Below are 17,934 nucleotides of genomic sequence, written 5' to 3'. Positions count from 1 at the left end.
GGCGAGTCTTTGAAATAAATCGATAGTGATAGTGTACAATTTCCGCTATAGAAAACGATCTGTCTTCAGACAAAAAAATTATATCTTTAAATTCTACATATGAAGAATGCATAAGTTGGAGCACTTAAATTATAATTGGAGCACTAAATATTTAATTTATTTAATATATATTTCCATAATATTCATATTTTATTCAATTGTATATCATTATGCAAAATTATGAGTCTTGCAATCTTGATTTTGCATCACATATTAAAAAAAAGTTTTTTAGAAATTTTTCGGATGATATTTAAAAAAAATAAAATTTTTATTTTTTATTATTAAAATTTTTATTTATTTTTAAACTTTTTTTTATTAAAATTTTATTTGTGAGGAAGAATTTTTTACTTGCATTATTTTTACAAATTATTATAAACTCATTTTTAATCCGGAAACAAAAATAAATAAATTATTTAAGAATCAATTCGTAAATATTTTAAAAGAATATCATTCAAATATTTAAAGGTTGGAAAAATGGTAAAAATGGTATAATATTTATATTATCTACATCGTATAGATCGTTATGCTTATATGTAAGAATATATGCAACTATTGCATTTATCTAAGATTTATTAATGAAGGAAATTGTTATCTACTATTCACTATAACTATAGACAATCTATAAGCTACTACATACATTGTCAATAGCAATTTATCAACTATTGGCATCGATTCACAGACAGTGGCAAACTCGTACGTTAATAACTTATACGCAATAATTTACTTATCTCCGTTTCCCAACCGATGTGTGTTTCTCTATAGATACTACACTTATTCACGAAACAATTTATAATTGGCATCCATGCAAATTGACGGTAAGAGACAATCGCTGTAAATGCTGTAAAATGTTATTATGCTTAAATTGAATGCAACACAATTATTGCTAAAATTAGTTGTTAATTATTCAGAATAAAACATGACCAAAATTTTATCACTATATTTTGGGAATTTATACAAAATGTAGAATATCCATTTTAATAAAACAAACAGTATAACATATAAGATAAGAAAGAAAAATTATAAAAAAACAATATTTCGATTCCAACAATATTAATAATATGTTTCAATCAATTTTTTCCAGAACTTTTTCTTAAAGTCTTTTTCTCTATTAATTAATATTCTGTTTTTATAATTTTCGAATAAATGGAACATCTAGCTCTCTCTTTTTTTTTCCTCCTTACATAAAATTTTAGTTAAAAAATTTTATTATAATTATTCAACAATATCAATACTCTAGGCAAATAACTTTAATACAATTGAAATTGTACGGATGCAGAATCATGTTTAATGTAGAGTAACTTCACAGTCGGTTCGCTATTAGTCACAGTTTAAATGTACGTTTCAAGTTTGCAAACTACATTACAAAGTCAGAATGTTCGTCAAAGTGGTTGCAGAACATTGCGATATTTCGTGAGAAATGGAAACACCGTACCACAGCGATCCGGCAACGCAAAAAGCATCAGACAATGAATGGATTCTTGAAACGGAGCAGTTGGAAGCGCGCGTAATGATACCTTGATTCTCGTGCACGTAATGATACCTTGATATCTCCTTTCCATTTGATATCTTTACCGCTTGCTATTTGTCATGACGTCCCAGTGCAATTTCTACATAGCGGAAGGAACAGTCATATTTAAATAAAAACGTCTCATTATATATTATTATTTATTGAAAATTGACAATTGAGGACTTGACCGCAAATATTCTATGTTCAGAATATTTTCCTAACTTTCTTTTAAAAAATATGTCATTTTTCATGAAGAAAAAATTATATGCTCGATATATTTCAATATATTCAACATACTCTCAATGTTGCACGTAATTACACCTATATCTGAGCTATCATTTACGTCCTTGTGTGATCATCGATCGAGTTATGTAGTAAGGCGAACAAGCCCGTGACGACAGAATACAGATGGAACGCATTAAAGCGAAACCATCGCGATGTACATTAAAGATTATCGTAAGATAGGTAAGACTATAAGGTAACATTGTATTATACCGAGAAAAAAATTTTAGGTTGTTTAACATTTAATAAAATAATTGGTAAGATAGAGAGAGAGAGAGACAGAGAATCCCAATTTCAATTTTAATTGATACAATTATGCACTTGCTGAATCTTTTAACATGTTATGATAAATAATTCTAAAAAATCTTTCTTTATTTTTAACAAGTAAGAATGACACATTTTTATTAATTTAGCAAAGTTAAAAAATTATAATATGAAATTTTATCGATTACAATTTTGCATATTTTTAAATTTTTTAAATGAAACTCGTCGAAAGATTTCAACTATAAGATTCCCTTCTTTTCATCGTTCCTATCGTTTTTTTTTCAGTCTCGCGTTACTCGCCGACGTCTTGCTTCTTATCGAACGTTATCCGTCCGCGCGATTATTCATAGAGCATGAATAATGGAACACGCTCATCGGCGGAATTGTAGATAACAGCTTTCAGATCCGAAAGGATCAAAATTGTTCGCGTACGATTCGAAATTCTCGTCCACAAACATGCCGGAGACATGTATTCGGTTGTCGTGTCTTCATAATCGTCGACGGGACGGACTTACTTCCCGTGCCCGGATCAGTAAATCAATCACCGAAGAATATCCGGCGATATATTGTTTCGAAAATTATTACGCCGACTCTTACGTGTGACACGCCGGAAATTCGATCCGTCGATAAATAACCGAGCTAAACCCACCAGTATCTATACACACACACACACACACACACACATATATATATATATATATATATATATATATATATATATATATACAACAGCCTATCTGTACTTTCTGCATCTTTAAATCTCGCAGACTTTCCTTCTTCTCATTGCATATATCATTGATTGTACGGGGGCGAGGTGAAACTCGGTTCACTCGACTGAATCTGGCGTGCGAACGCGGCGAATCATGCACATCTTCTTCGCGGAATACGCCGCGGGGGCATAATTTAATAATAGTCCTTCGAAGTTGAAAAAAGAAGAATCCCGATATACAGTCTAGCTTATTCAATTTCTCGTTATAAACTATTACTCGATATAAATTTTCGATATCAATATTCTCTTCCATAATCACAAAATATTGAACTGCGTACGAATAGAGCTGTGATTTATGAAAAAAATTTACAAAGAGACGTATTATATAATGAGATTAGCTAAATAAATGTATGGATTAGGAGAATCCATATATTTATGACAATATTTAAAATAATATTTAATTTTGGCATTTTTTAAAACTATATTTTTAGTTTTAAATATTTTTTTCTTATAGTATTATATTGATAATATATAAAGACAATAATTAATTATATGAACTTAACCGGAAAAAATACAAAAAAAAACTAATATTAAAGGAAAGATATAAACAAGAATATCAGTAAGCGAGAGATTTAGGATAAGAAATTACAATTTGATATAAATTCAATTAAATGAAAATAATTCGATAAACTTTTTGTTGAAGAAATGATTTTAAAGTTATTAATTCCTTTTATTTATTGATTCATTCTCTTTTTTTTCAAAGAAAGTTTGTCAGACGTAAAAATAAGAAAAAAATATTTGAAAATTTTCAATTAAATTTCTATGATTGTTAATTATTAAAATTGATTTTTTAAGGCTCACGTAATTTAACTCTCATCTTAAAATAGGAGTACCTTCATTTGTGAGCATCGAAGCGTTGCGTTATATAAAGAAAAATAAGACTGATGGAAATGTAATACGTAGTGTAATATGTTGAATAATTGAGGCTATATTCTGAGAACGAGTCATGCACACACATCATTTTCGAGTGGTAATAAACAACTTGGCTAGAATTTTATTAATTTTATTCGTTTTCGCAAGAGAAGAAGAGAAGAGAAATTATTCTACAGCGATTAAGACTTCCTTCGACGCTTCTGATATATCATTTTTTACAGCGTATCGTAAAACATTCTTAACTTTCCACTATAATCCGCAGTCATTATAATATCTATTGCTAGGTACGATTTATTTCTTAGTAACATTGAAACTTCCTTCTATTTACTATTATATAGTTGAATGTTTTGTTTTAAGAATATTTAAATACATAATTAAATAATTATTAATTTATTTTAGTTTAAATTAAGATCGTTAAAATTAACTATTAAATAACAAGAAAATAGGTTAAAAATAGATTTAAACTGAAATTAATACATATTTAAAAAAATAATAAAAAGTATTTCTTCCAAATTATTTTTATATTCATATTCGCTTTTTTCAATATTCTTTCGCTTCTCTTTTTCTCTTTGATCCCGTCATCACTTATCTTCCTCACTACGCAAGAATGATTTCATGAAAGTGATGTGAGAGGACAAGCACCATTCATACAACTGCTGCCAGAAACGCGTTATTCCAACCAGAAACCAAATCGTTTGTGACAGACGCACTATTAAAGCGCAATACATCACTGCCAGCGTAAACTAGTATGGGGAACGCGAGATCCTAATTCATGAAGTGATGAGAAGGACCGGTTTGTGAATATCTCGTTGATAGACGAAATTATTGTCGGCTTCATCCGCGCTTCCGGGTCCGGGATCGGAAAACATCTTGCCTGAGATTTTTTTTTCAAGACCCCTTTGAATGCAAGGGCATAAATCACGTACATTGATATAGTATCCTCAGGGATGGTGGAAAAAGTGATATGTAATAATAGTGAGAATGAAAATACTGGTAACATATGTAAAAGAATTATAGCAAATGTATATAAATGTAACTTTTTTTAGTGTGAGATTTCAGATATATATTTAGATGAAACAATTTTTTTTCGAAAAACTTATTTTTAATGCATTTTATATTAGACAGATAAAACAAGCAAATGTATAATGTCAAAAATTGTACCAGTATAAAAATTTGTATTATTTATGACATTGCAACATCAATTAGCGTCATATATATTTCTTCGATGATACAATTGAAAGTCGATGAATTCCTTAAATAAATCAGATCTGTGGATTTTATATCTCTACCGATTTTTTCAAGAGATGATTGAAAATATTGTTCTAATGATTTCCTCTTTATAGAGAACTTAAACCACCGTTATACATGAGGATAATCCGAGATTAAATTGAAAACACAAGTGTAAGCTACGCTCAAGAAAACATGTAAAAGCAGAAAACTCGCGAGTTTGCCGAGATTATCGATTTTCTTCTCATAATCGCCGTCGTACAATTTGTCGGAGCTATCTCTGTCATTTGCTATAATTGTCATGATAACCGCGCGACAGCCAAGCTCTAAAACGCGTCGCGAATACGTCGGAACGGCGGAATAGCGTGTTTGTAATGCGATGACTCCCGGCTGCTGCATCTGCCAGTTCGCAAGTACCATGGGAAACAGACTGCTTTGCCATTTTCATTGCTCGAATCGTGTTATGCGAACTCCTCCGTCAGCTCTGCGAATAGCTCGAGGTGCGAAAATTTTTCGTTTCAGCGCATCAGAGCGATTACATTTGATTTCGCCTCGCAGCATCGAGTTATGAATGCTAGACATTGCAGCATTTTACAATGTTACTTGAATACTACCTTCCTACATCTCTTCTGTATCGCGATTATATAATTCCACAATACAAGCGATCCGTCTTCGAGATTGCGTGGCGTTAATAGAAAGTCTAAAATCGAAACTAAAAATCTATAATACGATATGTATCAAATCTCTCGAAGTATGTATGCAAATAATGAAATATATCAAATATCGAATAGTTAACAAATTCAATATAAAGAAGTAATAGATTATATTTTTTTCATATGTAAATGAATTATACTGTTTAATATTATCCTAGTTCAAAAAATGATTTACAATTTCAAATTATTTTCTTTCTCATTTCTATTTTTTTTTCTTCAATAGCTAGTAACGAAATAATGTTAATTTTACATATAACAGAAATTTTTTACAAATATATATATATATATATATATATATATATATATATATATGACTGAGAATTTAAAAAATTTTCAATGATTTTAATTATTTTTTAAATAAACGTAACATGAGAATAATCTCCGTTATACTGCAAAATCTGTTTTAGTCATTCTATACTATAAAATATTCAATTGCACACAGGTTGCGTGAAATAGGATCGTAAAGATATCTTTGCGGTATCATTATGCTCGACAGTGGTGGCTTCATAAACAGATATACAGCTCCGCAAATTGCGAAAAAGGTTGCTGTATTCGCGACCAATGATTTCCGCCCTACATCATAAGAGCAGTCATGCGAGCGCATGCAATTACGAGAGATAGATTTTAAATTCACGTATTTGAAACAATATTTATCCACAAAGTAATTTTAAATATTGCACATTTCCTTTTTTTTGCTCTTGCTCGGGATTATAGATTTAAAACATACAATTGTAAGTTAAAACTTTATAAAACTGATTTATCCAAATTTAAATAAATACGATATTATATATTTGTGAAAATCATTGTTTAATTTATAAAAATTTTTCATTTTTTATTTCTTCGTTTATTCAAAAATTGACTCGACATTGAAATAAATGTAATTTTTATAATCTAGTTTTTAATATTTTTGACATTAAAATAAATGTAATTTTTATAATCTAGTTTTTAATATTTGTGATCGATAGGAATGATATCTATTAAAAACAACTTAAATATTTAAAAGGATTAAACGTAAATCTTAATAAAATATATACAAATTTGCGTATATATATGTGTATACATTAACATGTGTATACATTTACCAAGAACGGAAGCCCATTATTGTTTGAGCAAATAACGATGTAACTATAAAAATAATATTCCGTTATGAATAATAATAAAAAACGCTAACAACACATCCAAAGTATTATCCGGCGGAAATTCATACATAAGAGAGTACTTCTACTGCTGAAGTACTTTACTTTACTACAGAAACTAATAATAGCAAATTCTTTGACAGAGTCTTTAAATGGATAGCCTTTTAAAGAAGAACAGTTAAATGAGACTCGAATTGGTGATCGCATGACGATTATCATAAATTATCAGATGTATGTAAATATCTAAACTTAAAGAAACTTAGTAGACGTGGCTTCAAGTCGATCGGCACTTTCGTTTCTCCTAAACTGAGGAAGCTTATCAATGTATGAGACTTTTATCGCGGATCATTGAACACCGAAGAATATTATTAGTACTTCCGAAGTAATTAGCGTTAAGGTATGTTCGTCTTTTATAAGCTTGTCTTTTATTGCTTTGCTTTTATTATTATGGAAAATGTTCAGTACATTAGCAATGTTGCGACTAGCATGCATACCAGATAATGCACAGGAAGATCGCGAGGTGAGAAATTCTGGCAAAAGTAAAATAGAAGTATAATCAATTGTAAAAAGTACTGTTGCTTCTACAAACAAGTTTTCTTGGTAAATTTAAAGGATAAAATTGTTTTAATTTAAATGAAAGAACTATCAAAGATAACTTCTTCTCAAGAGCACGTAAGTTGGAAAATCCAGACATAATCATAAAAGTTTAGTATTCATACTGGCAAATGCTTTTCATGCGACAAATCGCAATGATTACCAATGGAGATTACGGTATTTCTCTCTGCGCATCTATATACGCAAGTTATTATGCAGCTTATCTTTTTCTCCTTCTTGAATGCGACGCGATGGCGGAAATGACATTCACGGAAGCTGAGGTAAATCTTTTTAGCGAGTAGCTTCAGAGATAAGTACGCAGATACGCACCAAAATACTCGAATAAAGGTTGCATTCAAATCGTACAAACAAATCAATTCCAAAAATAATATATCTTATTTAATTTTAAAAACAATTTTACGATCACGATATCTTATTATTATAAAAAATTATAATAAAGAATTATTTACATAAAATTATATTTTCAGAGTATATATTTACGGAATTATATAAACACAGTATTTCATAATGTACGCACAGATACTTTATACATATAAAATAAAATAATATATATTTCTATAAAAACTAATCTTTCTTAGCAGTTGAAAGTGTAGGATAGAAATAATTTAATTTGCATTACGGATAACGAAGGCTCGGATTAAATACAGCTAAATTTGATCTGAAACATTCTTTCTTTGAATCGAAACCGGAATTCAAGTAGATTCTCCGACATCGACTATTTCTTCAGATTGCCTTAACCGTGCTCTTAGATAAGTGAGAAATGCCGGCTCATAATGATAATTGAGGAAGAAACTTTTTAACAAATAAGAGCGAGATACACACAAAAATTGTGCTTTCTAGAAGATTTTATTTCTGCTTTCTAATTTATTAATTGAATTATTATATTTCAAAATTAAAAAGTTGATTTATTATTTCTATAAAATAGCGAATTTGCTCAATTTTTATAATTAATCTGCGCCACCAATCTGCTCATTAACGCACATCTCGTGCATATACATATTTTTTTATTAAATAATCTGTAATTATAAACTCGCGTTTGACTCGAACTATGATTGTGGTGAACAAGCTGAAATACACGTTATTTATTAAGTTGCACGACTGACAAATAACACGTCGACAAGACGCATGCATCACGGTGTTATGTTTCCATTGTACGTCCTTGTATCGGTATATCAACGACAATGGGGGTTTGCGATGCTCTTGGTGGAACGATTATTTCGCCGTTTATTCGTACGTTATTATCGCGCAGATCGTGATTACGATACCGTAAACTCGCGTTACACCCGCATATCCTCTATTGCGTCTGCCGGGATTCCATTGTACGACCGCATTTCTCCTTTTTTAGCGTTCCATGCTTTTTGATGCGTATTGCGCCCGTCATTGCAACGCGTGTGCTTTTGTATTGTCGATGCTGACAAGACGTAATACCGAGATTTACTTCCACATAAATTGCCACATTTGCCACGTGCCGATCGCTAATGCTGCGTACAATTTTAATTACATGCGATGTCATATATAAATATCGATACGTTGCAATGTCTCTTCTTCTTTGCGTTGTGCATATATTTCATCAAAATGCTAATATTAGCTCGTGCTAGGCAAACTTAAATATATGATACTTACATGTAATCCACAGCCAGATGGAAAGCTTAAAAAGCAATCTCTACTTGTATATACATTTCGTTTTGATTACATCGAGTCGCCGAAGAAATTGCACGCGTGGCTTTAAATCGTCCCGTGTGTAATTTCGCGCGCTTATCTATTCAGTTGACATTTCTGAAACGTTGCTTTTAGAGATTCTCCGACTCCGATGAATCTTCCTGCAAAATCCGTGTGGGTAAATATATAGATCCTCGGAAGAGTCGCGATTTATATACGACTCTATGTATATTTATCACGGTAGATATGCAACTTTTTAAGTACTCGAGATATTAATTCCGATTGATCGTGTATCAAAGAGTAACAAAATATGCTGATCGCTTTCTATTACACATTCTCATTAATATATGACTCTATTAATTCTCAATATATACGCACAACATATATATGTAAAATTTCTTTATATCTATAGTCACATACACACACATACAGAGACCTGAGGTTGAAATATTATTTTTACTGACAGTAATGATAGTGAGAATTAAGTTTCTGTCTTTTTTTTCTCATAATTATCAACGAACACGCATCGAAGCGGAAATCCACGATATCCGAAATCCCGAAAAATATCCGTACTCTGAGGAAATTTCAGCTCATTAAGCTCACTGACTTTAGCTCGAAGCTACACCTGACGAACAGCTGTGTAACCGTCATAACTTCGTCACGGATCTTGATCATGGATAATTCACCCTTCTTTACGCCCTTTACAACGTATCATCTGTATCGCGTGTGTCTATGCACATAATATTCATAATAATAATCAGTAATATACAAGTAAAATCTGATATGTACCGGCTATTGTTTTAATCATAGATTTACTGCAACAATTGAAGCGATATTACCGTCGTATTTTTTTTCATAAAAATTGAAATTTTATAGGATTTTACACATCTGATACACATTGGAACATTTATTCATACATTTGTCATTTACAGCTAATTACGGTTGCGTTTACCTAACAACGTATATTTTGTGTATATTTCTTTTAAAGTTATTTAAATTTATATTTTTTTAAATAGAGTAAAATGTATAATATCTGTATGTATTACAAAAATATATAATCTATGAAAAAAATAAACTCACAAAAGAAGTAGATCTCTGTATTCTTAAATTTTAGCATTAATATGTAATACTATTTGGAAAAATATAAATATGTCAAAACATTATATTATTTATATTAAAAAGTCGTTTAAAATATAATATATTATTTATATTAAAAAATTTACAAATATATCCATGCAATATATAAAATTACTTTTATATTTAATCAAGAGCATAATAAAATATAAAATTTCAACTAAATTTTTTAACTTAAAAATTTAAAAATATTTAATGGTTACTCACGCACATTGTATAATTAATAAGTAAACAAAGATTTATCGAATAAAGTTTTAAAAGAGAACGGAAGTATTTGTATGCACATAGAAATCTAATAAAAGTTTCGCATCAATGCAAATTTTTCTAAAACCTATCTCTGAATAGAATCACAGGCGTGGTCGTTCATTTATTTGTGCTGCAACACTATTATTTTGAAAGCGATCCGCGACAGCGTGAAACGGCTTTGCGGCTGGTTGATCAAACTCATAAAGCTGTACGTGCCGTTGATGTGTAACATACGATCATTATCGTGTTTCTATTGATGTCTCCCCTGCGGGCTGTATTCTTACCATTACACACGCGTCAAGGTCGACTTGTTAGACGTGCTCGTAATTAGTTGCAGTTTCAGAACACTATGCGATATCTATTCCGGATTACACAAAGTAACAAAGAATACGCTGCATTCAATTCGTTAATAATGTATGACGCAAACAGCGGAACACAGAACTATATTAAAACAAATTGCATTATTATCGTGTAAATAAACTTGTATTTAAATTTCTGTGTAAATTATTAATTTATTAATTTAAACTGACGGAGAGCAAATATTTGAGTTTAGTTGCAGTCGTTTACGCGAAGTAAAATTTATTATGTTATTATATATTAAATTATTACGCATAATGTGTGTGTGTGTGTGTGTGTGTGTGTGTGTGTGTGTGTGATGTAACATGTTTATTTTATATTGTTCATATACTTTCTGATACATTGCTGTATTTCAGCGTAAGTTCCTTTTCATTGCTTTTTATTGGAAAATATATACGAACGATTGAATTTTTGCTTGAATTTTATATTAAAAGATTTCTTTTTTTCACATTTAAATCTTGTTTCACGCTTCATCTTCTTTACAATTGATTTTTCATCTATTAAAGTATCCAATAAATGATTTGCAGTTTCAATATAAAATGAATTTTATAGGTTTCTTGATAGAACGTACTTCAAAAGCTTTCATGCAAAAGGTTTCTTATTAAATTGAACAATAAGTTATATATAATAGAAGATATTAAATTATTAATTGTAAGTAATATTTATCTTAAAAGATTATTTATTAAAATGAACAAGCTACGCATAATGGAAAATATTAAATTACCAATTATAAGTAATATTTATCTATGGATTTTTTATTAATTTTGAATCAATTTTTATGAGAATTTAATTAACTATTTATTTATATTCATAACTTTTTATGTGCATATTTGAAACAGAGATTGAATATTTTGTAATTAAATATCAAATTAAAATTCTGTGTTAAAATAAAATTTATGCAAAGTTATTTTCCGCTTGTAATATTCATTTTCTAGAGAGTTTTTTATTTTTTCAATCGCTCATAAATTTAAAAGATTTTTATTTCGATTATTTTCACGTTACTTGATATCAAACACCAGCTGCTTATTTTCGAAGAAATAAAATTCACATTAATATCATCTTTTAATTGATTTATTTTTCACATAAAATTATTCCCAGTTGCTTCATCTAATTTTATGAAATAATAAATTTCTCATAATTGAAATTGCACATATCAGTACGATGTACAATCTGATCAATCTTTTTTCGGAATATTTTTACTTAAAATCACACAGTCTGATTAGATATCTGATTAGGCGTTGATTATAACAAGTCCCGTTCATGCAATGTGTCGTATGTTTGCGTTTATACACAAGCATACATGGAACACGTATATGAATTTCCGCCGTAGGCGGAGGAATGAACTTTCTCGCACATAACTTATGCAAATTAGTAGTCGGCCATTGTGCACGGTTGCTTAATACATTTGCGGATATCACTCGTAAAGCTTTGTTCAGAACGGTATCTTTAACATGTTTCCTCTAATAGGCTTTTCTGTATACTATAAGATCTTCCTTACGAGGCGCCAACGCGAACATGTACTTCGCATTGCATGTTGCTTAACTATATGTTTAATCTGTTTCCATTCTGAGTTAGCGTAAAAAATGGATGAAACACTTATTTTATTCCGAGAAAAGATAATAATATATCAATTGTAATTTTAACCTATTATGCAATTTTATATTTATGAAATAAGAATTATATAAAAGAGTTATGTTAAAAATTGTAAAATTATTTTACACAACTTTTAGCTTTATATATTTCTTCCGTTTAAATATATTTATGCAATCTTATTAATTTCTCTTTCGAATATGTAATCTTATTAATTTCTCTTTCGAACATAACTCTATGAATAAAAAACAAATATTATATGTATTATAATCACATATTGCCGTCACATGTACCTCTTTTATATCATTCTTACCTTTATATTTTCTATTATATTTTACATATCTATTGATGTTTTTATAATCTATCTGATAGATTATATGGATATAAAATAATATACAATAATGATCGCCATTACTGCTCATCTGAATCGGATTTAACGCTATCCAGCATGCATGAGTCGATTATAGTGCGTAGGTTGCACACAGCGAGATCAGCTTGGCGCCTCCAAACACTCGAACCGAGATCCGAACGTGGAGTTACGAGTAATCGAGGTCGTTAGGTTGAGATTGTTACGTGGGCCGTGTTACAATCGAGCTCGATAGCGAAGACTCGGATATTGGCAATGCGTGTTCCGCATCAAATCGATGTACCTCTTGTACGTCATCAATACACATTCCGTATTTACTCTACAAAGGCCAATTCTAGGAGATTGTGCGATTATCGCGTCTGTTTTGCATAAAATTACCGCCGGTTTGATCTTTTCAATCACATTCGAGAATATAACAACAATTATAAATTGCAATTAATGATAAATGCAGTTATGCCTCGTAATTATAAAAATAAATAAAAATTGATACTAATCATTTTCAAATTAGGAATGATTGAAAAAAAATGTTTTCACGATCTAAACTTTAGAGAGAGAAGCAAATAAATTGGAAACCACATTTCGTAGCTAATTTTAGATAGAATTTACTTTAACGTAATTTTAGTTCGAGATTAAATTAGAGATATGCGAAAGTTCGAGAGCTGCGATAAATGATCTTCCTCGATAGCTAAAAGACATAAATTTTAAATTAATCAAAAGAATCTCTACTATTAAAAATAAGACTGTATTATCGTAAAAAAGACAATAAAATCCAAAATTTCGTGCCCGAATTGATTCTTATAGCTACTCTTTCGATTACAGATGTCAACGTGATTGGACTAATTGAAAAGAGTCGTAAGAGATGCCGTAGTCGTCGCTATGAGCGAGAGCCGGTGCTACACGGATTCGCCCGTGCTCGCCGAACATCAGCCCTTCAACCGTAATGGGAAGGCGCTCAGGTACGATTACCATAAACGCAGGCCACAGTGTGCACTCTACCATCTACCTGCGAGCTTAATCGCCTGCGACAGGGCGAGCGTTGATCGAGCTATTGATTTATAGCTCATAATTGAAGAGTATAATTCGAAAGATCGCCAAGAGACCGCACGATGGTTACATCTATTTCGTTACTACGCAAACGAATTAAAAAACTTTGACATCGCAATTTCGCGGTTACTAGATATGTGTCACACATATCATATTTACCCTTTCTTCAAATAAAATTATTCGATAACATAACGACTATTATATTATTATTGCAAGAAATTATATTATTAAATTCATTTTTTTATTCAATAATTTTTCATATTTAATTTGAGGTACAATATAAAAAATATTATATATGTATTTTCTCTCTATTCTTTCATTTATCTTTTGTTACGTATTCTTCCGTTCTAAATATTTTATATAGAAACGATAATAACAATATATTATTGAATTATTCAATATATTAACAATATATTATTGGATTATTCCGCTACGTTTATTGTACCAAAACTTTTTTGAAATTATCATTATCGTAGCATTATCGGGCAATAGCATTGCGAGAAGATGTCCGATCAGATTATCGATCGAATTATGGTCCTCGACTAATCAGATTATACCGCGGAAGCCGAGCTCCCGTTCGTGTCTCATAAAGTGGACTTAACACTAAAGCACAGATCCTGCCCGCACCTCTTCTCATCGAAGGCATAACGAGGGTTGATTTCAGGGGATCTAAGAAGAGCGTGCTGTTTTATACGACCGATTGCGGAGACGAAAAAGAGGACTTAGGTCTCAAGCTTCAGCAACGATCCGTCTCGTTGGTAAGTCTCGCATTAACGTCAAATCTGTGCTGGATTATGCGTAACACTTGATTTTATATCAATATGCGGAAAAATCTGTCGATTAGTTCACAATGCACAATGTACGATTAAAGTTTTTATTTACGAATTTAATAAAAAAAAAAGAAAAATGAAAGAATATATAATGATTTGGATAAAAGTTTTGATAAACATTCGAATTTATATTGTCTTTTAAATAAAAAAAATTTAATGCAATTTTTTAATTAAATTAAAATTAATTTTCTACGTTAATTTGTATTAAATTATCATTATGTCAGTTTATGTTAAATTGTAATGAAAATTCATTTTTTATTATACTCTTATTTAATTCTACAACTGTTAATTTTAATATAATTTATGTGTTAATATATATTCGCACATTTATGTGATTAAAATCGCGGCAATTTTTTCTATTCGGATCTAAAGAGGTAACCGATTTCCATTAAGCCTGATGCTCTCTCACTGAATTATCCGGTCCCGTCATTATTCAATAGGGGGCTTAATGACGTGCGGCACCAAAACAATGCAGTATCGACGCTGAATCATATGAACCTTCGTATGAACTTCACGCACGCGGTACAAGATACAATAGCCTTGTTGAAGGCTTTATCTAGCGTATAATTTAGCCGCGACACGAATGCAACGTTATTTTTAAATTAAGCTATTGTTAATCAACTTTTATTTCGTATACAAAATTAATCTCTGATAAATTTCAAAATTAAAATATTTCAATTTTATATAAAAAAAGTTAAACCGATAATAATCTAGAAAATAAAATAAAGTACGAATCATGTATTTTGCAAAAAATACGAAATCTGTATATTTGTCTTCAATGAAAGCGGAAGAACCATTAGTAGATGGAAAAATCGATGATCATTATTCCTCGTCAAAGCGATAAAAGATAATCTCTCTTCGTCATTATTTCACGGTTACAATAAAATATAATAAACAAGTACAATTTAATGAATTATCGTTAATGATATCATTATTCCACCTTAGTACTTTTTCTAACTTATCTTTTTGCATTATTACTTTCATTATGACACATAAATAAGAGAGAAAACATTCTAGTCAGAACATTTTTAAAGTACTTTAATCACGCAATCACTGCAATATCGGAAATATCATAATCTCTATATATTATATATGTCATCTCTATATATTATTATTTAATATTATTCAAGTTTTTAAATCTTTTTGGAAAGAAAATTAAAAATTGGCTAATTTATTTACATGCATTAACGATATAAAATAGATTACTACCGCAAAAAAATAAGCAATTAATTTAGTAAATAAAAAATTAATTATTAATTAAATTATAAATGGCACTTACCTCCGATTGCTCCAGTGTCGCCAGTCTTCCCGCGCTCTTTTTCCTCCTCTCCCTCCTCCTCTTGCTCCTTTGTCCTCTCGTTGATGCTGTTGCTTCATGATATTCACACAATAATTATGAAAGCACAGTTAATAACGAATCGCCCGCGCACTAATCGATAATCGCGCGATACTGTACACGGCACTCCCGTAAAACATCGCACATGACACGCACTTTATTATATTATAACAATATTACAACAAAAAACGACGCCACGATCCGCTTAGTGTTTCAGAATCAGTGTAGCCAAACTCATTTTTTATTTTCAAGACGACAACATCACGTTTATCACTAACGATCACGATTAATATACGAATAGACTTGGACTAGGGAATCAATTTGTTCTGTATCTATATAACGCTTTGTTAATGACTGAAAACTTCGAAAATGATATCGATGAACTCATCTTGATTCTTTTATTATGAGAATTGAATAAATAACTGATGGTGAGATATGAGAGGCAATCTGAAAATATACAATATAAAATATATATAATAACTTATAATTTATTTCATTCGTAAAATCAATGTAGTTATTCTTACTTAAAACAAATTGTGCGTGAAATATGTGTCGTCATAAATAACGTTTCGAACACGTTTATGAACTTATTAATTGATAAACGTTAAATGTAATATTATATAGAAAAGACAGAGATGATAGAAACTGATTCGTGTTATTCTCTACTTATCGAGGAATAATGAGATAATAAATGGGTAGCGATTCACGTCTTCTACGCGCCCGTGTCACTGTACGAATGGCAAGGTCAGCGCGCGTATAACACATACCGTGAAGTACGTATCGAAATTCGTGACGTCACGCGCTGTTTATACGCCATTGTCGCCAGTGTTGCCATTTGTCGGACGAGATCGAGTGAAAAGGTAGCGTCGTTCCGTATATTGTCGTAGTAAAATCATATTTTAACTTTATTATTCGCGTAATATCGTGCAGTATCACAGTGAAACTCTTTCTCTTTCAAATTTTTCAATAAAGCATCGCGAATACGGAATAAATCGATTCTGATCGAGCAGTTTGTGTACTATTAATTAGCAACATTCGTTGTCATAGTAACTAATGCCGTTTCGCTATGTGATTTTTAAACATCGAGCGAATTGTAATTTTCGCGTAATTTAGTCACAATACATTATACATATTACGTGTGTAATTAATATCGGGAGTATCGCGCGATCGTAATTAATTGTTTGCGTGAGTGAATATATAAGTCTGAAGGAACAACACATTTAACAACAGCAGAGCAATCATAGGGTAAGCACAATTTATAATTGTTCTAATTTTTTATTCATCATAAATTAATTGCTCGTTTAGTCTGTAACCGTAAGGTTTAGCTAGCGAAATTTTGAATGTTTGAAATAAGTTGAAAATTTTGAAATAAATTTACATAAGTATGTGTGACCTTGGAAATAACATATATTTTTAATTCTAATTAAATAGAGTATGTCTTAAAGTTATAAAAAATTAAAGTTATAAAAATTAAGTTATATAAAAAATTAAGCTTGAAAACTACGCGATATAATCCATCACAAACATTCCGTAAGCACGCTGTATAATTTTTTTCCCGATAATATCATAGAATATACATTATAAATTATAATACATATTATAAATTATCATTCCTGTCATATCTCAACGACTTTATCGTATCACTAAGCATTTTCATATAGTTTTTATATAGATATTTTTATATATTTTTATATTTTTTCCATTATATCATCATTGTTTTTTCTTATTATTTCATACGCTCTTTTTTTGTTTTCTAAGAACTCTTTTATTTTTCAATTTACAAATTAATTAAAAGTACGCGATCAATTTTTAATTGCATTAAATATATAGAATGATTGATTTTGCTCATTTTATTTCTCATCGTTTCATTTTTATTACTAATAAATAAAACGTGAAAAATATGGAATATTTATAACTTAAAATACTTTCACCTTTCGCTTTTTTTT

General features: G+C 30.1%; 1 protein-coding gene across 3 annotated transcripts in view; it reads left to right on the top strand.

Annotated features, from left to right (window-relative positions):
* Positions 1-17,934, top strand: part of LOC105252054 — a 59,838-nt gene that overhangs the window by 9,749 nt on the left and 32,155 nt on the right. Inside the window, exons 2-3 of one of the 3 annotated variants that reach the window (XM_011259239.2) lie at positions 13,598-13,734; positions 14,487-14,580. In XM_011259239.2, the coding sequence (XP_011257541.1) occupies positions 13,655-13,734; positions 14,487-14,580 (174 nt within the window). In that variant the 5' untranslated portion in view covers positions 13,598-13,654. Of the gene's footprint in view, positions 1-13,597; positions 13,735-14,486; positions 14,581-17,109; positions 17,234-17,934 lie in introns of those variants that run through there. The other 2 variants (XM_025412950.1, XM_011259241.3) reach the window with 2 other exon arrangements.

The sequence above is a fragment of the Camponotus floridanus genome, unplaced genomic scaffold (assembly GCF_003227725.1).
Source record: "Camponotus floridanus strain SB8 unplaced genomic scaffold, Cflo_v7.5 scaffold6, whole genome shotgun sequence".
NCBI lineage: Eukaryota > Metazoa > Arthropoda > Insecta > Hymenoptera > Formicidae > Camponotus > Camponotus floridanus.
The sequence above is the reverse complement of the archived record's forward strand: the minus strand, read 5'-3'. Positions and strand labels throughout refer to the sequence as shown.